Here is a 24,931-nt window from a genome sequence, read left to right as displayed (position 1 = left end):
CTCTTTTTAGGTACCCTCAACAAAGTCACTTTCGACGAAATGTGTACTACACACCTTTCTGTGTTTGGTGACAGTAAAGTTGTCACAACGTACTGCCACCAACCACCTTTTTCTGAGCTCTACATCAACTGGGAAACGATGGACGCTCACAATACCATTACGTTTGAAAGAAACTGAACACAGAGGTACTGAACAATGTTCATTAGCACCTCCTTCTCGGGGCTGTAATTTATTGATTTATTGATTTATTTTTGTTGAATTTTACCCCCTTTTTCTCCCCAATTTCGTGGTATCCAATTGTTTAGTAGCTACTATCTTGTCTCATCGCTACAACTCCCGTACGGGCTCGGGAGAGACGAAGGTTGAAAGTCATGCGTCCTCCGATACACAACCCAACCAAGCCGCACTGTTTCTTAACACAGTGCGCATCCAACCCGGAAGCCAGCCGCACCAATGTGTCGGAGGAAACACCGTGCACCTGGCAACCTTGGTTAGCATGCACTGCGCCCGGCCTGCCACAGTAGTCGCTGGTGAGTCGCTGGTGCGCGATGAGACAAGGATATCCCTACCGGCCAAACCCTCCCTAACTCGGGCAACTCTAGGCCAATTGTGTGTCGCCCCACGGACCTCCCTGTCGCGGCCGGTTACGACAGAGCCTGGGCGCTAACCCAGAGTCTCTGGTGGCACAGCTGGCGCTACAGTGCAGCGCGGGAGGCCGGGGCTGTAATTTAAACGTAGTCATTGCGAACTATTTCAGTCAGAAATGCATCGATGATAGCTAGTAAGCTAATGATAAAAACAATAGCAGAATTCGTCCGGAAGTCATCAACCTGGTCGGAAGTAAATTAGAATGTTGGAGGCGATATAATGCATAGAGCCTATTTGACCATGAAGGCCTAATTCACGCAGGCTCCTCTGAACAATTGATGTTGAGATGTGTCTGTTACTTGAACTCGGTGAAGAATTTTTTGGGGCTGCAATTTCTGAGGCTGGTAACTCTAATAAACTCCTCTACAGCAGAGGTATCTCTGGGTCTTCCATTCCTGTGGCGGTCCTCATGAGAGCCAGTTTGAATATAGCGCCTGCTGGTTTTTGCGACTGCACTTGAAGAAACTTTCAAAGTTCTTGAAATGTTCCGCATTGACCTTCATGTCTTAAAGTAATGATGGACTGTTGTTTATCTTTGCTTATTTTCTCTGTTCTTGCCATAATATGGACTTGGTCTTTTACCAAATAAGGCTATCTTCTGTATACCACCCCTAGTTGTCACAACACAACTGATTGGCTCAAATGCATTAAGACGGAAAGACATTTCACAAAGTAACTTTTAAATCATTTTGGCAAAACTGTCTTTTCCGCATTCATGTAATGATGGCACCGAAGCAGATAAATTGAGCACACATTTGGCATGTCAAAGCTTGTTGTACTAATTACATATGCCACCAACAAAGGTGATGGATACAATTTGGGATTTTAACTTTCCTGACCGGGACAGTCATGCAAACCAGAAACCCTGAACATGTGAGTATATATATTATTAATGAGCTCGCAATGCTGTGTGTGTGCTCATCCGGAAAACAAGTGTGCGTGACTTTTGACAATTCAGTATGGGGTGCACGTCCAACTGACCACCAGCTGGCTAGAGATCGTGTGTGTGGTGTAACAATACTGATTCAAATAACCCATGGAATGTCAGAATACAACTATAGGGATTATATTAATTCTAGGTATAATAGATTGAAGCTAGTATAAACTGCTGATTGCTTCTTATGGGAGCATGTAGCCCAAATCTATTGCTTCATGCTAATGCTAGCTAGGTACGTTTGATGTTTTTGTAGGGGCGCGTTAGTTTTAGCTAGCTGGCTGTATATGGCTAATAGATTAAAGTTCGTATCAATTGCAGATCTCCTCTTATGAGAGCAGGTAGCATTGTTAGTCTATGCTCGCTAGCTAGTTAGAAAGCTTAGCTTGCTAGCTAGATAGATAATTAATTTTGATCTCAGATCTACTTGGCTAGCTAGTTCTTACCAGTCTCTGGATATCGGTGTTTCAGAGCAAGTTCAACCATCATTTTCTCCTGGGAATGCTGTACCATGGTGTTGTATCCCTAGATTAGCAATGTATGTGTGTGTAGCTGTCAGTCAATGTCATACAGGTTCGATTGCATCACTTTCAGAATAAAATGATATGATACCAAGGTAAAACGAAGTAACTGCAGCCAAGGGCAGGTTGAAACCAAGCTAAAAGGCAGTAGGTTAATGCCATTTACCTTGGTTTCACAGTAACTTTTTGCAGTTACTGCTAATATGACCCACATTTTCTCCAAAACACAATACAATAGAGGCAGGATACTTGTCCACATGATTAAGCATATATTTAATGTAGCAAAAATGACATTAACTAATTTTTGACCAAATGAGCAGTTACTGCTTTTTCGCTTGGGAGGGCAGTGCAGAAGGATATACACATACAGTGCCTTGCGAAAGTATTCGGCCCCCTTGAACTTTGCGACCTTTTGCCACATTTCAGGCTTCAAACATAAAGATATAAAACTGTATTTTTTTGTGAAGAATCAACAACAAATGGGACACAATCATGAAGTGGAACGACATTTATTGGATATTTCAAACTATTTTAACAAATCAAAAACTGAAAAATTGGGCGTGCAAAATTATTCAGCCCCCTTAAGTTAATACTTTGTAGCGCCACCTTTTGCTGCGATTACAGCTGTAAGTCGCTTGGGGTATGTCTCTATCAGTTTTGCACATCGAGAGACTGACATTTTTTCCCATTCCTCCTTGCAAAACAGCTCGAGCTCAGTGAGGTTGGATGGAGAGCATTTGTGAACAGCAGTTTTCAGTTCTTTCCACAGATTCTCGATTGGATTCAGGTCTGGACTTTGACTTGGCCATTCTAACACCTGGATATGTTTATTTTTGAACCATTCCATTGTAGATTTTGCTTTATGTTTTGGATCATTGTCTTGTTGGAAGACAAATCTCCGTCCCAGTCTCAGGTCTTTTGCAGACTCCATCAGGTTTTCTTCCAGAATGGTCCTGTATTTGGCTCCATCCATCTTCCCATCAATTTTAACCATCTTCCCTGTCCCTGCTGAAGAAAAGCAGGCCTAAACCATGATGCTGCCACCACCATGTTTGACAGTGGGGATGGTGTGTTCAGGGTGATGAGCTGTGTTGCTTTTACGCCAAACATAACGTTTTGCATTGTTGCCAAAAAGTTCAATTTTGGTTTCATCTGACCAGAGCACCTTCTTCCACATGTTTGGTGTGTCTCCCAGGTGGCTTGTGGCAAACTTTAAACAACACTTTTTATGGATATCTTTAAGAAATGTCTTTCTTCTTGCCACTCTTCCATAAAGGCCAGATTTGTGCAATATACGACTGATTGTTGTCCTATGGACAGAGTCTCCCACCTCAGCTGTAGATCTCTGCAGTTCATCCAGAGTGATCATGGGCCTCTTGGCTGCATCTCTGATCAGTCTTCTCCTTGTATGAGCTGAAAGTTTAGAGGGACGGCCAGGTCTTGGTAGATTTGCAGTGGTCTGATACTCCTTCCATTTCAATATTATCGCTTGCACAGTGCTCCTTGGGATGTTTAAAGCTTGGGAAATATTTTTGTATCCAAATCCGGCTTTAAACTTCTTCACAACAGTATCTCGGACCTGCCTGGTGTGTTCCTTGTTCTTCATGATGCTCTCTGCGCTTTTAACGGACCTCTGAGACTATCACAGTGCAGGTGCATTTATACGGAGACTTGATTACACACAGGTGGATTGTATTTATCATCATTAGTCATTTGGATCATTCAGAGATCCTCACTGAACTTCTGGAGAGAGTTTGCTGCACTTAAAGTAAAGGGGCTGAATAATTTTGCACGCCCAATTTTTCAGTTTTTGATTTGTTAAAAAAGTTTGAAATATCCAATAAATGTCGTTCCACTTCATGATTGTGTCCCACTTGTTGTTGATTCTTCACAAAAAAATACAGTTTTATATCTTTATGTTTGAAGCCTGAAATGTGGCAAAAGGTCGCAAAGTTCAAGGGGGCCGAATACTTTCGCAAGGCACTGTATATGTTTTACAATGCATTATATTCACTGTAGTTCATCATGCTACCGCATAGAGTAGGAATTAGTAGAATGGACACTGCATTCAAGTCAACAACTACCACAGTAGCTATTAGTTCAACATCATGTTTTTTATATAAAAGGGTTATAAGAAGCAGAGAATCTGTGACCTGAAGAAGAAGAACCAGGAGCTAGAGAAGTTCAAGTTTGTCCTGGAATACAAGATCAAAGAACTGAATAAACAGATCTAGCCCTGGGAGAACATCAAGGAGATAAAGAAGCAGATGAAGGAGGACCGGGACAGGGAGATCCAAATCCAATGTTATTGGTCACATAAACATATTTAGCAGATGTTATTGCGGGTGTATCGAAATGCTTGTGTTCCTAGCTCTAGCAGTGCAGTAGTATCTAACAATTGAAAACAATACACAAAAATCTCAAAGTAAAAGAATGGAATTAGGAAATATATAAATATTAGGACAAGCAATATCAGCGTGGCATAGACTAGAAACATATGAAATGAGTAAAACAGTATGTAAACATTACTAAAGTGACCAGTGTTTCCAAGTAAAGCCCCCCCCCCCTGGCCAAACCCACCTTTAACCCGGACGACACTGGGCCAATTGTGCGCCACCCTATGGAACTCCATGTCATGACCGGTTGTGACAGCCTGGTATTGAACCTGGGTCTGAAGTGACGCTCAAGCACTGTTTAGTTATAGTTCTAAGTTAAATGTATAGATCATTTATTCATAAAAATCCCATAACATATTGTTAACTGAGGCTGAAAAAAATCAGTTTTGGATTGAAACGTTGTCAGTAAAGTGGTTAATTGGGAGCATAAACAGAGTGTGCAGGCCTTCCTGTTCTTTACTAGATCTCACCTGACCTCAGAGATATCGATGACACAGTCTTTCGGCCCTACCAGGTCATTGCTGATAAGAAAGTCTTTGCCAACGTCAACAGTTTCATGGGTGTAGTGTTCCCCATCCTCCCTTAGAGGAAGCCTCACCTGCCTTTTATTTTTTTTACCCCTTTTTCTACTCAATTCCGTGGTATCCAATTGGTAGTTACAGTCTTGTCTCATCGCTGCAACTCCGGTACGGACTCGGGAGAGGCAAAGGTCGAGAGCAGTGTGTCCTTCGAAACACAACCCAACCAAGCCGCACTGCTTCTTGACACAAGCTTAACCCAGAAGCCAGCCACACCAATGTGTCGGAGGAAACACTGTATACCTGGCGACCATGTCAGCGTGCACTGCACCCGTCCCGCCACAGGAGTCGCTAGTGCGCAATGGGACAAGGACATCCCTGCTGGGCAAACCCTCCACTAACCCAGACGAGGCTGGGCCAACTGTGTGCCGCCCCATAGGTTTTCTGGTCGTGGCCATCTGCGATAGAGCCTGGACTCCAGAATCTCTAGTGGCACAGCTAGCACCGCAATGCAGTGCAGTGCCTTAGACAACTGTGCCACTCGGGAGGCCCTCACCTGCCTTACCTACTTCAGAGGGGTTGGGTTAAATGCAGAAGACACATTTCGGTTGAATGCATTCAGTTGTGCAACTGACTAGGTATCCCCTTCCTCTTACTACCTCAACAGTTTTGTTTTTCACTGAAAACAAGTACTGTCTAATAATAGTAAACCTGCTTTCAAACTTACAAGTACAATAGAAAGGCAGGTTTTAAATTAAGATGATGCATTGTTCTAAGGCCCAAATGTAACTTGAAAGTTTAACAATGTTATCATACCATCCACGGTAAATACAACACATTATACAAAATAATCTGAATAAAGAAATATCTTACAAACAGATACATTCTTGAATATCGTCAATAGGATACCTCCCCTGAAACCTGAATGCCTAGGCTACTTTACATATTCAAGATAGACAAGGCTTACCTTGCTTCAAAGTAGCCTAGCCAACATTTGATTGAGGGGATTTTTTTTATATGAACATTGATATGCAGGGTTCAGTAGGTCTGAAGGGTGTACTTCAAAGCAGGGTCAATGAGTTAGCCAGTTAACTTTGATAAACAACCTAAAATATCTACAGATTTTCAGGTTCATTAATAAAGCTACATTTCAATATGTTTTGTGTCAATTCGACCATGCCCATTTCAATATTTAGGCAAGTTAACTGGCAAATTCATTGATTATGCTTTGTAATATAGCCCTCTGGTGTGGATTAAGCAACAACTGTCTCCTCCATAAACCAAAAAGCAGTTGCCATATGTAGGAGTGTCAATTTGTTAATACGCAAACGAAAGTGTCCTCTCCTTGATAGCCTCCTCCTGCAGAGGAAGTACAAGTGTATCCTTCCGACGGCTAGCGCAGAAGTGTTTTAAAAGCCGCCACACACCCTTTGAGTCAGCAGTTGTTTTCTCGAAGGAGAAAAGCATGCATGCATACATTTAAAAAACAATACGCTACTTATCTATTAAATGTCTCACACGAAAATACATTTATTTTTACTACTTTACACTTATTTTAGGATTCCACCCCTGTGACATGCTAGCAAAGAAGGTGAGTCTCATTTCATACAACTACATTTGTTTCCAGGTTTTCTCCCCTCCCGTCTTCGATTACCTTTCAACTTTTTCAAAAGCAGTAGAGGACGGAGGAGTGGGCGCGAGTTGGAGATCATAGACTTAGTTACACTTCTCATCTTTGTGTCTGTGACAGCATGGGCAGCACCATTGAGGCTATCTCAATTTTAAAGTAGTCAATTTGTTATTCTACTACTTCTATGAGTTGGTAAATAAACTGAAAGGGTGCATACTGCCACCTGGAGTGTTTTGTTAGGAGATGTATATATACTGGTGATATATACTGGTGATATACTGCCACCTGCAGTTATGGAATGTTTTCTCACAAGTATAATTCAATGGATGATCTCTCCTGATTATCTGGGTGGAATTGTCTATCTAAGTCTATGGTGGAGGTGCAAAAAAACAAACAAGTGGAGGGCCAGTAACACCATCAACCAATCAGAGCCGGGAGAGCATACACCGTTCATAGTTACTCTAATAAGGACACCTCCACCCAAGAGGCTATTCATATGAAGTGTTCCCATTTTCCTTCAATAGCATAAATCACATAGCCTATCTTTATCTTCATGTTTGGCTCTGGCATAAACTATATGCAGTATTATGCCTACACATTAGGCGCTGACATTGGAGTTTGAACAGTATAAGATGGGAAGGGCCAGTTAGAGCCTTCATTGTGGCTAACACAAGAGGCAATCTTAGATCATGTGAATCAATGACGCCATGCTCGGAGTGACAGAGGGGGCATTATCTGGGGACACTGACATCAGAGCCACCTCCACAAACACACCAGCCGTCTCCAGCTCAGTCGTTGTGTCCATCGACTGCCCCATTGTCTGTGTGTCCGCGTGCCGTCTCACTGCGAAGCACTGGTCGATGTCACCAATGCCACACCATAACAATCCCACCCTCCCCCCCTATTTCCACCATATGTATTGTGATTTGTGATTGTGCTTTTTGACCACTTAATGACGTGGTAGTTTTCCTTTATGAGAAGAGTAGAGAGGTTGTCCTCTCTCATTGCCCATGTGGAGTGGGTGGCGCTGTGTGTGTGTGTGTGTGCCGTCATCAGGCTTACCATCTTGTGGGTGAGCGAAGCGTATACAAATCTTCTGCCTACCCACCCTCACTACCATTATCATCACCACCACTAGCATCCCCACTCATGATGGATGTCCTAGACTCCCTCCTTCTGTGTGTCATCATCCTTGATTCTCTACCCTGACAATTATCACAACTCACAGTGAAAGTGTGTGTGTGTGTGTGTGTGTGTGTGTGTGTGTGTGTGTGTGTGTGTGTGTGTGTGTGTGTGTGTGTGTGTGTGTGTGTGTGTGTGTGTGTGTGTGTGTGTGTGTGTGTGTGTGTGAGAGAGAGAGAGAGAGATATGAGAACAGACCAGAGCGAGAGAGAGCGATAGGAGAGCAGACCAGAGAGAGAGAGAGCGATAGACGAGCAGACCAGAGAGAGATTACACTAAGGAGGGAGGACCTGTTGACATATATCTCTCAAGTCAGCCATGAGGATCTCCTTCAGGACTGGAAACTACCTCAGATAACCTGACACCACTGCAAACAAGCATACAGTCAACGCTGGGGCACATGGACCATGACACAACCAGGATGACTCCACTCTGAGACCCACCAAGATGCACAGCTTTGGAATTATGAACCACAACTGTCTCAACCAGCCTCCAGGAAGTTTTGTGGAGTGTGTATGTCTATCATGATGTGTTTTTGTTATGACGATCTGATTGGAGGACTGACAGGTGGAATGACTAAAGAGAGGCTGGAGGAACAGGCTTGTTAGTCTGCGCTGGTAAGTAATCTATATGTGACTTTGTTACTATGGGCCAGCACCATCACGTGCACATTTCAGTACAAATCTCTGGAGAACTACTGTAGTATAGACTGCATCCCTCAAGAACTTTGAGTTGTGCATTGCTAATATAAACAATGGATGTTGATGAGGCAACTAGCACAAAAGAGAACAAGTAGAATGTGATGAGACTTGCATGGCATCTTTAACCATTGATAGAGTTCACAACATAGCTCAATGCTAGTTACACAAGCATAGAATTTGAATATGACATTTAACCCAAACTGCTCTTAACCCCCTCAGGTACCTATTGTGAGCTGGCTGGATCAACCTCGAGGGGGGCTCCCCTAGTAGCCATGGCTGAGATGGAGGAGTTCTCCCCCATGTCCCCGCGGCGCACCCCACGCCGGACCCCCCGTGTGCTGCGCCTGGACCCGGCCCTGCTCCAGCGGCGCGTGTTGGAGGACCAGGTGGAACTGTGGTGGTTCCGCGAGCCGCGGCGCTCCCTGCTCTGCTACTGCATCTCAGTGTGCCTCGTCCTGGGCTTGGGGCTGGGCGGCGTAGGCCTCCTCTCCACCACCACCAGCCTGTCCGGGGAGTGGCGCCTAGGAGTGGGCACCATGCTCTGCCTCCTAGCTCTGGCTGTCCTCCTCAAACAGCTCCTAAGCTCCGCCGTCCAGGATATGAATTGCGTTCACAGCCGGAGGCGGATAGAGTTAATGAAGAGTGGTGGGCGGGCGGACCCGGTGGTCATCATTTTCACCGGGATGGCTTTGGCACTCTGCGGAGGGGTCCTACTCTACATGTCGCTGGCCAGCGGGCACCATGGGCCCGGGCAGCGCCACAGGGATATGTTTCTGTCCGGGGTGGTGCTACTGTGGGTAGGGGGCACCACCGGGTTGGCGGTGGCTGGGTACTTGCTGGTAGTGCACCTCCAGCAGAGGAGAGAGAGGAGGATGTTGCAGAGGCGGAGGAGGGGAGGGAGAGGGTTACGGGGCAGGGCAGTCAGGGTGTTTACGGTCTCCTCTAGTAGAACTAGCCTCATCTGAGAGTGCAGACCCGGGTCTTGTTCATTAGGCACCAAACGGCGTTGCCCTAATGAACACTACCCTTGGTTGAAATAGTATTTGTATTTCTTTAAAATACTTGAGCTGTGCTTGATTGAGCTTGCCTGGCGCAATGGGACCAGAGCCATATCATACTGTATACATCCCAGGTCTGTTGTAGAGGAGAGGAAAACAAGTGAGGAGAGGAGAGCAGGAGGTGAAAAGAGGAGTGGAGAGGGAGGCAAGTTAGGAAAGGAGAGACGAGATGAGACTAGGGGACTTAATAGATGAAGGGACTTGAGGGGAGGGAAAGATAGGAAAGGGGTATCACCACTCACTCTCCCGGGTCTGTAACAGAGTCCTGTGTTTGTTGCTGGCACTGTGACTGCGTCATCCTGTTGACTAATGCCCATTGCAGACTGTGCCTACTATGCCAACTATGCCATTCACCACTGCTGTGTTGTGGGAACCAGGCTGTGCAGGGTGACACCAGCCCCACGGACCCCCAGGACCCTCAGTCACACTGGCCATTGTTTCTATCAGTGGCAGAATGAGCGCTACACTGCCGTCGTCACAAACAAGCCACTCGCATTTGGGGAGACCCGACCAAGTCACATTGTTCTAGTTCCTCTGTGTTGTTTTGACTCACTTGTCCTATTTGATGTTATTATATTGACCCAAATTTGGTAGTCTTATCAGTGCTTAATTTGTAAATCGGAAGGTGCAGGAACCATTTTTTTGCATGAAATCGGGTGACCTGGGGGCTCAGAGGTACTGGAAAACATGACAAAATAGATGCACCTTTATAATAAAGCATAACGTGCATATCGTCGCATTCACCTAGTGGCATAGAGTAGAGGCGCTTACAGAAGTTGCACACATGGGCAGTGGTGGAAAAAGTACTCAATTGTCATACTTGAGTAAAAGTAAAGATACCTTAATGGAAAATAACTCAAGTGAAAGTGAAAGTCACCCAGTAAAATACTACTTGAGTAAAAGTAAAGATACCTTAATGGAAAATAACTCAAGTGAAAGTGAAAGTCACCCAGTAAAATACTACTTGAGTAAAAGTAAAGATACCTTAATGGAAAATAACTCAAGTGAAAGTCACCCAGTAAAATACTACTTGAGTAAAAGTATTTGGTTTTCAATATAGTTAAGTATCAAAAGCACATTTAATTGCTAAAATATACTTAAGTATCAAAGTACAAATCATTTAAAATTCCTTATATTAAGCAAATCAGACGGCACCATGTTATTTTTTAAAATTTTAATTAACGGATAGCCAGGGGCACACTCCTACACTCAGACATTATTTACAAACTAAGCATTTGTGTTTAATGAGTCTGCCAGATCAGAGGCAGTAGAGATGACAAGGGATGTTCTCTTGATAAGTGTGTGAATTGGACCTGCTAAGCATTCAAAATGGACCTAGTACTTTTGGGTGTCAGGGAAAATGTACGGAGTAAAAAGTATATTATTTTCTTTGGGAATGTAGTGAAGTAAAAGTTGTCCAAAATAGTAAATAGACTTAAGTAGAACCCTTAGTAGCCTAGGATCTGGGGAAAATGTGCCCTTTTATAAACTAATTTTATACAACTCTACTTTTACGACTGCAGACTTTGGAAGAATATTTTTTAATACCACACAGATGATTGAAATGACAGGCTGGTTTGACACTGACAAACTGAGAATCTGAATCTAAAAAACGACCTAGTCTTGAATCCATCAATAGCCTAGGCCTAGATGTGTGGAGACACATATTGTACAATATGAGGAAGAAATTACAGTCCTAAAATAGCTTTCCAGTTTCACTGACTCACCCAATGATGTGCAGCGCACTTGTGGCAAAAGCCTATCTCTTTCTTGTTATACTTTGTAAAAAATTGTAAAACAGTGCTGTTCGCTCAATAGACCTATTTGGAAGTTTATCAAATATGTTGGTAGCCTACAGACAGATTAGTCTTCTCTTTTAAATGGAGTAGTATTCTGAATTATTTCATTTATTTCTGTACAGACAGCAGTAATTCTATAACTTAACGGCAAATGTATTTCAATGTATCAGGGGTGCTGACTCTATAAGGAAAAATTGGCATATTAAATAACTGAACAAACAAATGTGATGAAGTGCAATGCTGGAGAAATGAGAGTTGCAGGATCATGTCTTTCAGAGCAGAGAGAAGGAGAGAGATCATAGAAAGTGACTCTCATTCTAGTTCTGTGAGCGACAAGCGTGCTTTTCTCTCGCACCACAGCAACAACCATTCATTCGTTGGTTTCAAATATAGGCTACAGTGTTGCGCAAACCTCAATCAACTTTTTTTAATGGGCAGGAAAATGAATGGCAAGGCAACTCAAATGAACTTTGATCGCTTTTATTCACATTTTTACAATGCAATGCAAATATTTATCGTGCCTCAAGAGGTACCGGATCCTACCAAATAGGTTTCCCGGAATGGAACAGTCCAAAAATTAGAGGTGCCGGATCCTGTTCAAATTAAGCACGGGTAGTTTTTCTAATGAACAGTTATGTGTAAAAAATAAATAAGACCAAACGCAGGAATGGTTGCAATGTCCATATTAGGACAGTCTCAGCAGCACTTGTTCTAAGCTGTCCTAATATGGACACCGCACACTTATTTTGTATGTACTGTATCAGATGAATATCAACTTTTTTACAAATATGATGATATGGACTCAACAGCTACAGGTCAATCTGTCTGTATAGATTGTATATTCTACTGTTTTTAGCTAAATGCTGAGAAAAAAAGTGACAGTGTATATAAACCTGAGAACTGTAAACAATTGATGAGAACAAACTAAGGTTAATCTTTCCTCCATGAGACTTATTGTCTTAATTCTTCATCAATTATGATAAAGTGGCAAAGAAAATGACTGAAAATATGTTTTTTTTTGTACAAGAGCCGCATTTCAATAATTTATTACCAAGTAGATTATAATAAATGTATCAATATCAATGGTTACATGGAAGTGTTGTTCATTTTTAAGGATTGAAAAAACAACGTCACTTCAGCATAGTGTTTGATGGATCTCGCATCTTGAACATAATACAATTTTTACATCATATAAAAAGTGTTAAAAGACTACACAAAGTGCCTCCAGAAAGTATTTATACCCCTGGACTTATTTCACATTTTGATTAATTACAGCCTGAATTCAAAATGGATTACATTGATAAATTGTCTCACCCATCTAGACACAATACCCCATAATAACAAAGTGAAAACATGCGTTTCGAAAAGTTTGCACATTTATTGAAAATAAAATACAGAAATATCTAATTTACGTAAGTATTCACACCCATGAGTCAATACATGTTAGAATGAGATTTGGAAGTGATTACAGCTGTGAGTCTTTCTGGGTAAGTCTCGAAGAGTTTTTCATACCTGGATTGTACAGTATTTGCCCATTATTCTTTTCAAGCTCTGACAAATTGGTTGTTGATCATTACTAGACAACCATTTTCAAGTCTTGCCATTTTCAAGTCAAAACTGGAACTTGGCCACTCAGGAACATTCACTGTCTCCTTGGTAAGCAACTCCAGTGCAGATTTAGCCTTGTGTTTTAGGTTATTGTCCTGCTGAAAGGTGACTCCATCTCCCAGTGAATGGCTCAAAGCAGACTGAACCAGGGATTCCTCTAGGATTTTGCCTGTACAGTTTGAGCGTTTTCGTATGTACAGTTTAGTCGGAAGTTTACATACGCCTTAGCCAAATACATTTAAACTCAGTTTTTCACAATTCCTGACATTTAATCCTAGTAAAAATGTCCATGTCTTAGGTCAGTTAGGATCACCACTTTATTTTAAGAATGTGAAATGTCAGAATAATAGAAGAGAGAATTATTTATTTCAGCTTGTATTTCTTTCATCACATTCCCAGTGGGTCAGAAGTTTACATACACTCAATTATTATTTGGTAGCATTGCCTTTAAATTGTTTAACTTGGGACAAATGTTTCGGGTAGACTTCCACAATCTTCCCTCAGTAAGATGGGTGAATTTTGGCCCATTCCTCCTGACAGAGCTGGTGTAACTGAGTCAGGTTTGTAGGCCTCCTTGCTCGCACACGCTTTTTCAGTTCTGCCCACAAATGTTCTATGGAACAAGCTTTTACTTCCTAACTGATGTCTTGAGATGTTGCTTCAATATATCCACGCAATTTTCCTTTCTCATGATGCCATCTATTTTGTGAAGTGCACCAGTCCCTCCTGCAGCAAAGTACCCCCACAACATGATTCTGCCACCCATGTGCTTCACGGTTGGGATGGGATTCTTCAGCTTGCAAGCACCTCTCTTTTTCCTCCAAACATAACGATAGTCATTATGGCCAAACACTTCTATTTTTGTTTCATCAGACCAGAGAACATTTCTCCAAAAAGTACGATCTTTGTCCCCATGTGCAGTTGCAAACCATAGTCTGGCTTTTTCATGGCGGTATTGGAGCGGTGGCTTCTTCCTTGCTGACCGGCCTTTCAGGTTATGTCTATATAGGACTCGTTTTACTGTGGATATAGATACTTTTGTACCTGTTTCCTCCAGCATCTTCACAAGGTCCTTTGCTGTTGTTCTGGGATTGATTTGCACTTTTCGCACCAAAGTACGTTCATCACCAGGAGACAGAACTCATCTCCTTCCTGAGCGGTATGACGGCTGCATGGTCCCATGGTGTTTATACTTGTCTACTATTGTTTGTACAGATGAACGTGGTACCTTCAGGCGTTTGGAAATTGCTCCCAAGGATGAACCAGACTTGTGGAGGTCTACAATGTTTTTTCTGAGGTCTTGGCTGATTTCTTTTGATTTTCCCATGATGTCAAGCAAATAGGCACTGAGTTTGAAGGTAAGCCTCAAAATACATCCACAGGTAACCCCTCCAATTGCCTCAAATGATGTCAATCAGCCTATCAGAAGCTTCTAATGCCATGACATAATTTTCTGGAATTTTCCAAGCTGTTTAAAGGCACAGTCAACTTAGTGTATGTAAACTTCTGACCCACGTGAATTGTGATACAGTGAATTATAAGTGAAATAATTGGTCCGTAAACAATTGTTGGAAAAATTACTTGTGTCATGCACAAAGTAGATGTCCTAACCGACTAGCCAAAACTATAGTTTGTTAACGAGAAATTTGTGGAGTGGTTGAAAAACAAGTTTTAATGACTCCAACCTAAGTGTATGCAAACTTCCGACTTCAACTGTAGCTCCATACCTTTTCTTTTTTGTCCTGACGATTACAAGCATACCCATAACATGATGCAGCCACCACTATGCTCAAAAATATGGAGAGTGGTACTCAGTAATGTGTTGTATTGGATTTGCCCCAAACATAACTCTTTGTGTATACAGGAATAAAAGTTAATTGCTTTGCCACATTTTTTGCTGTATTACTTTAGTGCCTTGTTGCAAACAGGAAGCATGTTTTGAAATATTTTTATTCTGTGCAGGCTTCTTTATTTTCACTCTGTCAATTAGGTTAGCATTGTGTATTAACTACAATGTTGTTGATCCATTCTCAATTTTCTCCTATTATAGCCATTAAACTCAATAACTGTTTTAAATTCACCATTGGCCTCATGGTGAAATCCCTGAGTGGTTTCCTTCCTCTCCGGAAACTGAGTTAGGAAGACCCCCTGTATCTTTGTAGTGACTGGGTGTATTAATACACCATCCAAACTGTAATTAATAACTTCACCATGCTCAAAGGGATATTCAATGTCTGCTTTGTATTATGGTACTTGTTAAGCACATTTTTACTCCTGAACGTATTTAGGCATGCCATAATAAACGGGTTGAATACTTATTGACTCAGGACATTTCAGCTTTTAAGTTTTTTAATCATTTGTAAACATTTTGAAAAACATAATTCCACTTTGACATTATGGGGTATTGTGTGTAGGCCAGTGACAAATAAATATAAATTTGAACCATTTTAAATTGAGGCTGTAACACAACAAAATGTGGAAAAAGTCAAGGGTTGTGAATACTTTCTGAAGGCACTGTACATTCTTTTAAAAAGTATATGTTGTTTTTACAAACAGATCATCAGCATTGCGGAGCGTCTTCAGAAAATGAAAATCATTGCAACTATAACAATTTGCATCATCATTACTCATCTTCAATATGCAATATCCTTATCATCCTAATAATAAACTACATTTAAAAGAACTTCTCATTCGATGAGCCACCCTTAATAAAGGGTGGCTCATTTAGTCCCACACCTGAGAAAAGTCCAACTTTAAACTAAACATAACTCTTAAATCTTAATGAAGCCGTCATAAAACCTTTATAAGGTTGACATTTAAATCATTCATAAGCAAACATCATGCCATATAAGTTTGGATTGTGTTAAATCCAACAATGTATAGTTGGTGTCCCTGTAAGGTGGTGTCCCCAAGGTTTTATTCTGGGTCCTGTGCTTTTCTAAACTGTTATTAGGCATAATTAGATGTAATTACCATTTATATCATAATTTATGTATGTGTTTGCTTACAAATTATTTCAGTGTACCAAACATTAGGAACACCTGTTATTTCCATGACAGACTAACCAGGTGAACCCAGCTGAAAGATTTGATCCCTTAGTGATTTCACTGAAATCCACTTTCAAGTAGTGTAGATGAAGGGGAAGATAGGTTAAATTAGGATTTTTACACCTTGAGACAATTGAGACATACACATTGTATGTGTACCATTCAGAGGTTTATGGTAGTAGGTGCCAAGGGCACTGGTTTGAGTGTGTCCAGAACTGCAACGCTGCTGGGTTTTTCATGCTCAACTGTTTCTCATGTGTATCAAAGGACATCCAGCCAACTTGACACATCTTGTAGAGTCCATGTCATGACAATGCTGTTTAGGCTGTTATGAGGGCAAAAGTGGTTGCAACTCAATATTAGGAAGGTGTTCCTAATGTTTGGTACACTCAGTGCACAAAGTGTGCTCTTCAAGGATGAATCCCGGTTTCAACTGTACTGGGCAGATGGCGTGTAATTGTGTCGTGTGAGCGAGCGGTTTGCTGATGTCAACATTGTGAACAGAGTACCGCAAGCTGGTGGTGGGGGTTATGGTATGGGCAAGCATAAGCTACGGACAACGAACACAATTACATTTTATCAATGACAATTTGAGATAACGTGACAAGATCATGGGGCTCATTGTCATGCCATTTATCCACCGCCATCACCCCATATTTCACCATGATAATTTACAGCCCCATGTTGCAAAGATCTGTACACAATTCCTGGAAGCTGAAAATGTCCCAGTTCTTCCATGGCCTGCAAACTCGCCAGACACACCACCCATTAAGCATGTTTGGGATGCTCTGGATCGACGTGTACGACAGCATGTTCCAGTTCCCGCCAATATCCAGCAACTTTGTACAGCCATTGAAGCGGAGTGGGACAACATTCCACAGGCCAAAATCAACAGCCTGATCAACTCTCTCCGAAGGAGATGTCGCGCTGTATGAGGTATTTGTGACCAACATATCTGCATTCCCATTAATGTGAAATCTACAGATTAGGGGCTAATGAATTTATTTCAATTGACTGATTTCCTTATATGAACTGTAACTCAGTAAAAGCTTTGACATTTTTGCATGTTGCGTTTATGTTTTTGTTCAATGTAGTATTTATGAAGACTTGATGAATGTTCTATAAAGTCTTAATAGGTTGTTGTTTGTTTAAAATGGGACCATGATAATTTCTCAGTATCTTTCATCTATCAACATATTCTCACCAGACTTGGATTCAAATACAAATGGTTTTCTTTCAAATACGTTGAGTGTTTGATTGAGACTGCCTGAAGTGCCTGTTTCACCTGGAGGGCGGATTTTTCCACTTTAAGGTGCCACACAAGCTCAATTAAGCACAACTGGAGCATCTGAAAGAAAACACATTTTATTTGAATCCAGGTCTGGTCTGGACAGCATCTGCTCTGTGAAGTGAACCCACCACTGTCACCCAATCAACAGTAAATAATAATTTTCAACCAGTCCTGAAATCACCCAATGGTGAACTGAAGATCATCATCACTATCCTCCACCACCTCTCCTTCCATCCCTTCGTCCTCGTGACTCTCTGCCCTCGCCCTCTCGCTGGCCTGGATGTAATTATCCTCTATGAAGCCATCATCGTCATCAGTATCCAACCCTCGATGGGTCCCATTACCTCCACGTCCTCGGCCCACCATGCCATGCCCAGGGAAGGTCACCTCGTCTGGGCTCTGCTGGCTGGCTGTGTCCCCCTCGGGGAGCAAGGAGTGGTGGTAGCTGGCTAGGTAGCGGTGGAAAAGGCGTAACTTGATGGCCACCACGATGAACAGGGAGACGGTCAGGGCGGAGGCCAGCGCTGCAGCCATGTAGGGCCAGGTCTGGTAGCTAACGTCCTCACCAGGGGGAACAGCCTTGGTGGAGTTGACAGCTGTGGGATGCAGGGGACAGGAGAATGGGGTAAATTCTGAGAATTTACCAAATACCCACCACACTAGCATACTACATAGATTGAAGCAATGTATTGAGCAAGCACCCTAGGTGGTATGCTAGTGTGAAAATTGGAACATAAGCATATTTATAGTAATTGAATGATTATTAAAGAGTTACTGAACATGGTTATTTGTTCACTTTGTCCAAACTAATACTGTATTTAGCCTATACCAAACCAAAGATAACTTGTCAAGGTATGTCAAGGGTTAACATATGCCAGTAAACTGAAACAGTGTTATAATTTAGCACTGAATTAGTGAGCTTTATATGTAGTCTGGGAAGGTGTTTAATGTAACCTGGGCTGGCGTTATGGGCAGGACATAGGGGGCCTGGCCTGCCCTACCAACTCAAATTGTATTGGTCACATACACATGATTAGCAGATGTTATTGCGAGTGTAGCAAAATGCTTGTGCTTCTAGCTCCGACAGTGCAGTAATATCTAACATATTACACAACATAAACCCAATACACACAAATCTAAGTAGGAATGAATTAAGACTATATACATATGGACGAGCGATGTCAGAGCGGAACGGACAAGATACAGTAGAATAGTATAGAACACAGTATACACATATGAGATGAGTAATGCAAGATATGTAAGCATTATTAAGTGAATGAGATACTGTAGAATAGTATAGAATACAATATATACATATCAGATGAGTAATGCCAGATATGTAAACATTATTAAAGTGGCTAGTGTTCCGTACCTACCTCGCACATCGAAAATAAAATATTGAAATATTGATAATTTATCTGTCCAGACAGCATCAGATACATGGACTACATGTAGTAAAACAGTGGCGCTGTTTCGCTCACTAGGATGCATTCTCTGGTGAGAGATTCAGCTGAGAAGAAGAGGAGAAGCGAGAAGACTCACTCTCACACGAATACGTCCAGAATAAGCACAATGGGTTGCTATGGACATAATTATGCAGACCTAAGATCGTCACTAGCCTTCCCGCCTTTGGGACAACAGCTCCCATTGTTAGGGTTGAGACATGAGCATCTCGTCATTATATACAGATCTCCGGTTTCAGCCTCTCGCAAATTGGAAAGGAAAGTTGGCAATGTGCACAGGGCACTGTTAAGATGCTGGCTTCCCCTAAAGTAAATACATGTTTTGCCAAAATTATGTAATTACTCCTTTCTAAATAAAAACATTCAAAATACACCAGAGAGCATAACTTAACCAGAGGATCATTAGCTTATTTTAATATAGCTGTGGATTGTTTCAAATCACTTGTGTGTAGGCCTATGCCTATTTGGGAATCTAGCCATTTGAGCAGCGCACATGGCAAAATGTCTTGCCAATTAAGTTGCGGCTGTCAGTGAAAAGCATCTAAAATATGTGTGAAGATAATGTATCTTGAGTATAACTTCAAATGCTGCAACAAGTGGGAGGGGTGTGTGACGAAGATATGGCGTCTCGCTCCAGAATGCGCTCAGCTGTCTCCCGCCAATTATTGCCCATTCATTGTTTCCTTGTGTGAATTATTTGCCCTGTGGTGGTTTATTGTTGATCAATTCTCCATCACATGTCACCAGTGGCCTAGTAAATGTACTATTAATCCCACTTCATTTCGTTACGTACATTTCTGTTAACTCATTAATTACAGTAATTGACCATTCTCATTCTTGGAGGAGAAACATTGTTTGCAGAGTTCACAACATGCTACACTTGTGAGTAAAACGTTTTGGTTGATTTCATAACCATTACGCGTTTTGTCAATCTTGTCATTGTCTTTTGTTTAGAGTGCTTCGTGAGCAATGAGCATGTGTCTGGTTTCACCGTCCTGATAACACGGAGGAAGTACGGGCCTGCGTGTATGCATAAAAGTAGGCCTATCTGGTGCCGATTTGGCAATGTCTGATTTCTGATTGTCTTAACATCCATTAGGCTACATCCACTCATTAGGCTACAGATTAAATAAATTATGATGAACTTCACAGGGTGGTGAAAGTGCAAGGTGATGAGCTTGATGCTCCTTTCCAATAAATATCGAGGGTTTTATTCGGGTGAAATTTTCATCGATGGTTGCCTGCTGTGTGATAAATAAAAATAATCTTGCTCTTCTGTCCATAATAATCTCATCATGTAGGTTATATGTGTGAGTGCCAATACCAGAGTGGGCACACGCATTTTTTTGAGAGAAAACCATCAGTAGAGTTGAAAATGCGAAGGAAACCCATTTAATTTGTATTTTTTATTTGGTACATGGGAATTTACGGCAAACTGTATTTTGATCCCTACGCCATCACGCACAGCCTTTTATCTGCAACAAGTACATTTGATGGAAACATCTCTGGTGGGAAAATTCACAAATTGTTTTTATGCAGATTTTAGAATATTCTCACGAAAATCTAGCGCCAATTAGATGGAAACCTAGCTAATGTGTCCATATGGCAGAGACTGGTGATCTCCCCTTAGTTGAATTTTAACTTTTAGATTTTTATCATTTTACTTCAAATTGTTATTATTTGCCATGTGTCAATGCTTTTGAGAAACGAAAACATTATTATTGAAATGAAACTGTTCCACGAAAATGCGCATACAAAAATAGTCATAATTTTCACGCAGATCGATAGAAATGGTAGGATAAATTGTAAACTTCGGCTATGGTCTTTACTAAAACGGTAATAAAAAAAAGATGAACCCCCAAGCGCGTGAACACCTACGGGGTCTTGTGAAAAAACGTGCCCGCCTACGGACATCAAAGGCCCCTCCAACTGATTCGTTCTGGCGCCGGCCCTGAATTTAACACTCTTCGAATTAAAGATACAGGTGGATTTGCTGTGAAAATGACACGAATGAAATGCATGTATTTGTCTGTTGACAGTGAATTATTTACTGTTTGTTGAGGAAAGGTTCTCATCACCTTCCATCGGGAAGTTGCTTTGAAATGCTTGACTTTCTCCCAGGTCTGATCGAGGAGGATGTGCACCTGTAATAAGTGCCATCCAGAAACAAAAGGCCAGGATCGCACTGCAGCCCAGATGTTCCATGATGGTCCTACAGAAACAAGAAGATTTGAGTGACATGATGAGCAAGTGTACTTTAGAGAATCATTGTACCATCTAAACCGCTGCGAAATATATTTTCTATAACCAAAAATATTGTATTTTCTGCCATTTGAAGCTGGGAGAAGGGTGGAATTGTGGCCCAAAATTCAGGGCGTTCCTGCATGTGGGCATTCCTGCTCATGCAGGAACCCCTCTCTATACTTCTATTGGTACATTTTTAAGTTAGGACAGGTGGGGGGCGTTAATGCACAATAACGTTGGATGCCAGCCGTGATAAACCCCTCAGAAGAAGGGGCGGGGACCGACAACGGTAACTAGCTAGCCATACACAAGTGGTAGACAGTGTCCATTGCCCTCGACTGTCAGGCACTGTTTTCCTACAGTTCTGTTGATGACGGTGAGGGCAGGTGTTCGGCAGGTGGGAGTGAAGGACACTGTGTGCTAGCTTAGCCAGCTAGTCTTAAGGAGGACGCCGGTACAGAGTTAGCTAGTACACGATGTCACCCTAGCCTCCAGTCTGCTGTGCTAGCGGGAAGCGGGGACGACTGGTAGACAGTGTCCTTCACCCCCTGCCTGTCGGGCACAGTTTTCTCCAGTACACAGCAGGCGGTGGTGAAACTATGCTAGCTAGCTAACTTGCAAGCTAGCATACAGTGTCGCTAACTAGCACATGGTGTCGCCCTAGTCTCCCCTCTGCTGTGTACCGGAGAAAACTGCGCCCGACAGGCGGGGAGCGAAGGACACTGTCTACCCGCCTGTCGGGCACGGTTTTCTCCAGTACACAGCAGGCAGGGGCGACACTGTGTGCTAGCTAGCTAACTAGAGTCCTTCGCCCCCAGATAATACTTTTATTTACCTTTTTACCCAAATTCAAAACTGTCACACAAGCATGAAGATGTCGTGCTCATGCAGGAACCAATGGTGTCGAATTTCAGGCTGCAGTTGCACACTATTAGAATCTGGTATTTTCCCGAAAGTAACATTTGCAAAATCAAAACTTAAGAACAGGAAGCATAGAAATAGCGCACATGGGAAATATCTACCGCTTCTTAGACTTGCTTTCAAAGAATATGGCAGATCTATAACACACATTTCTTAGTGAATTTGGTCAGGTGGGACAAAAATGGTCACATTACATGTTACACAGAGATACTAAACTCATCTGCCCTGTTCCACTCTAGCTCTTGGATTGGACACATTGATAGACTGAAGGGTCGTCTCTTGGACTCAATAGCGTAAACAGTTTATGCATAAGAATGAGAGTTAACAAAATTAAGGAAAAGTATGGAATTTACACAATACTGTCCAATCCATAATTAACACTCATTCTAATGCACCAACTACACCTGTTGATAAAAACAAGATGAGAGTAATAATATGATATTCAACACAGTGACAAAACAACCACTGGGGTGACACATTTTCAATAACAACCCACAATCAGCCAAGGTTGACAGTAACAATTACATTATATCAAGGTTGTCACCACAAGTATTGTTTTGATTATCTTAATATTGCTCATAAACATTTTCCAAAACAAATTCTGAAAATAAAAGAGGGAATCTCCAGATTAAATGTTGAGTCTCGTGATACAGACAGGGTACATCAAGTCCTTTCTAGGTCAACAATATACCGTGGTCATATGACCACTGCATGCTTATAACTGGCATTACTCAAAAGTATAGCTAACTCCCTCTCCATACGAATATTAACACATCATTTATATTACATACCTGACAAACAATATTTGTTGATATCCAAGTGGATTACAGAAACTTCAAGATTTACAGGTGTTTTGTCCCCTTGTTTAGCCTTTAAATAGCCTACTGCGACTTGTGCTAAAGGTTAAAGGAGGTGTCACTGACTGCTCCATACATAGCCTTAAGAAAGAGAAAGTTAATAAGTAACTTTATTACTGGGTTTGGTGTGTCATTCATTCCTTCATTCCTATCTCTGTCCCTTAATTCAGTCAGCTATTTAAGGCTCAACAATGTGCTGGTAATTGGCTTAGTAATGTATTAAATGGATTCAGTGGGGCTCCTGAGTGACGCAGCGGTCTTGAGGTGTCACTACAGACCCGGGTTCAATCCCAGGCTGTGTCAAAGCCGGCAGTGACCGAGAGACCCATGAGTCGGCACAGGGGAGGTAGGGGAGGGTTTGGCCGGCCGGCATTTCCTTGTCCCATCGCGCTCTAGCGACTCTTTGTGGCGGGCCGTGCGCCTGCAAGCTGACATGGTCGCCAGCTGGACATTGTTCCTCCAACATATTGGCGCAGCTGGCTTCCGGGTAAAGCGAGCAGTGTCAAGAAGCGTGTTTCGGAGGACGCATGGACCTTCGCCTCTCCCAAATTCATAGGGGAGTTGTGGCAATGGGACAAGACTGTAACTACCAATTGGATATCACGGACTTGGGGGGAAAAGTACAACAACAAAAATATATAATAATGGATTCAGTGGGGAGAGTAGTAGTATTTTCCTTGGAAATTACTTGCTGGCTGAAGCACCCATCTCTGTAAGCCTTGAATTCATTTGAGATGGTTCAAATGGAGTGTCAATAATAGGTACAGTGCATTCAGACCCCTTGACTTTTCCACATTTTGTTACGTTACAGCCTTATTCTAAAATTGATTAAATAAAAACATTTCACTCATCAATTACACACAATACCCCATAATGACGAAACAAAAAACGTTTTATAGAATTTTTTGCAAATGTATAAATAAAACAAATTCAGAAATACCTTATTTACATAAGTATTCAGACCCTTTGCTATGAGACTTGAAGTTGAGCTCAGGTGCATCCTGTTTCCATTGATCATCCTTGAGATGTTTCTACAACTTCATTGGAGTCCACTTGTGGTTAATTCAATTGATTGGACATGATTTGGAAAGGCACACACCTGTCTATATAAGGTTCCACAATTGACAGTGCATGGCAGAGCAAAATCAAACCATGACGTGGAAGAAATTGTCCGAAGATCGAAGAGACAGGATTGTGTCGAGGCACAGATCTGGGGAAGGGTACCCAAACATTTCTGCAGCATTGAAGGTCCCCATTAACACAGTGGCATCCATTATTCTTAAATGGAAGAAGTTTGGAACCACCAAGACTCTCCATAGAGGTGGCCATCCGGTCAAACTGAACAATTGGGGGAGAAGGGCCTTGGTCAGGGAGGTGAACAAGAACCCAATTGTCACTCTGACAGAGCACTAGAGTTCCTCTGTGGAGATGGGAGAATGTTCCAGAAGGACAACCATCTCTGCAGCACTCCACCAATCAGGCATTTATGGTAGAGTGGCCAGACGGAAGCCACTCCTCAGTAAAAGGCACATGATAGCCCGCTTTGAATTTGACAAAAGGCACCTAAAGGGTTCTCAGACCATGAGAAACAATATTCTCTGGTGTGATGGAACCAATATTGAACTCTTTGGTCTGAATGCCAATTGTCACGTCTAGGAAACCTGGCACCATCCCTACAGTGAACATGGTGATGGCAGCATCATCCTGTGCAGATTTTTCAGTGGCATGGACTGGGAGACTTGTCAGGATCGAGGGAAAGATTAACAGAGCAAAGTACAGAGAGATCCTTGATGAAAACCTACTCCAGAGAGCTCAGGACCTCAGACTGGGGCCAATGTTCACCTTCCAACTGTCATGTAGGTAAAATGAGATATGAGGTCTGTTATACTCACAGACATCATTCAAACAGTTTTAGAAACTTTAGATTGTTTTCTATCCAAATCTACTAATAATATGCATATATTAGCAACTGGGCCTGAGTAGCAGGCAGTTTACTCTGGGCACCTTATTCATCCAAGCTACTCAATACTGCCCCCAGCCATAAGAAGTTTACCTCCTGAGCTCATTGGGGAGTTGTAGCAATGAGACAAGATCGAAATTGAGGAGGAAAAGG

At 42.1% G+C, this 24,931-nt stretch overlaps 2 protein-coding genes across 3 annotated transcripts; one reads left to right on the top strand and one right to left on the bottom strand.

Annotated features, from left to right (window-relative positions):
- Positions 1 to 8,045: 8,045 nt before the first annotated feature.
- LOC110530015 (transmembrane protein 125-like) lies at positions 8,046 to 14,612 on the top strand. The gene is made up of 2 exons (XM_021612771.3): positions 8,046 to 8,446; positions 8,750 to 14,612. Exon 2 carries the CDS (start codon positions 8,803 to 8,805, stop codon positions 9,493 to 9,495), a length of 693 nt encoding a protein of 230 aa, XP_021468446.1. The 5' UTR covers positions 8,046 to 8,446; positions 8,750 to 8,802; the 3' UTR covers positions 9,496 to 14,612.
- A 714-nt stretch (positions 14,613 to 15,326) lies between these two features.
- On the bottom strand, positions 15,327 to 22,902 carry LOC149981681 (uncharacterized). Of its 2 annotated transcripts, none has more exons than XM_090181862.1 (3): positions 22,753 to 22,902; positions 20,848 to 21,008; positions 15,327 to 17,929 (listed from the first exon to the last, which is right to left on the bottom strand). In XM_090181862.1, exons 2-3 carry the CDS (start codon positions 20,999 to 21,001, stop codon positions 17,511 to 17,513), a joined length of 573 nt encoding a protein of 190 aa, XP_090037988.1. In that variant the 5' UTR covers positions 21,002 to 21,008; positions 22,753 to 22,902; the 3' UTR covers positions 15,327 to 17,510. The 2 variants fall into 2 exon arrangements, with proteins under 2 accessions (XP_090037988.1, XP_090037989.1); XM_090181863.1 differs by having other exon boundaries at positions 20,875 to 21,008.
- Between the last annotated feature and the right edge of the window lie 2,029 nt (positions 22,903 to 24,931).

Source organism: Oncorhynchus mykiss, chromosome 8, assembly GCF_057628025.1.
Source record: "Oncorhynchus mykiss isolate SJ-2025 chromosome 8, ASM5762802v1, whole genome shotgun sequence".
Lineage (NCBI taxonomy): Eukaryota > Metazoa > Chordata > Actinopteri > Salmoniformes > Salmonidae > Oncorhynchus > Oncorhynchus mykiss.
The sequence above is the reverse complement of the archived record's forward strand: the minus strand, read 5'-3'. Positions and strand labels throughout refer to the sequence as shown.

Coding starts and splice junctions, on each gene's coding strand:
- LOC110530015 (XM_021612771.3), top strand. CDS start 8,803: ATGGCTGAGATGGAGGAGTTCTCCCCCATGTCCCCGCGGCGCACCCCA.
- LOC149981681 (XM_090181862.1), bottom strand. CDS start 21,001: ATGGAACATCTGGGCTGCAGTGCGATCCTGGCCTTTTGTTTCTGGATG. Junction 17,930..20,847: donor GAACCTTTCCTCAACAAACA/GTAAATAATTCA, acceptor TGCATCCCACAG/CTGTCAACTCCACCAAGGCT.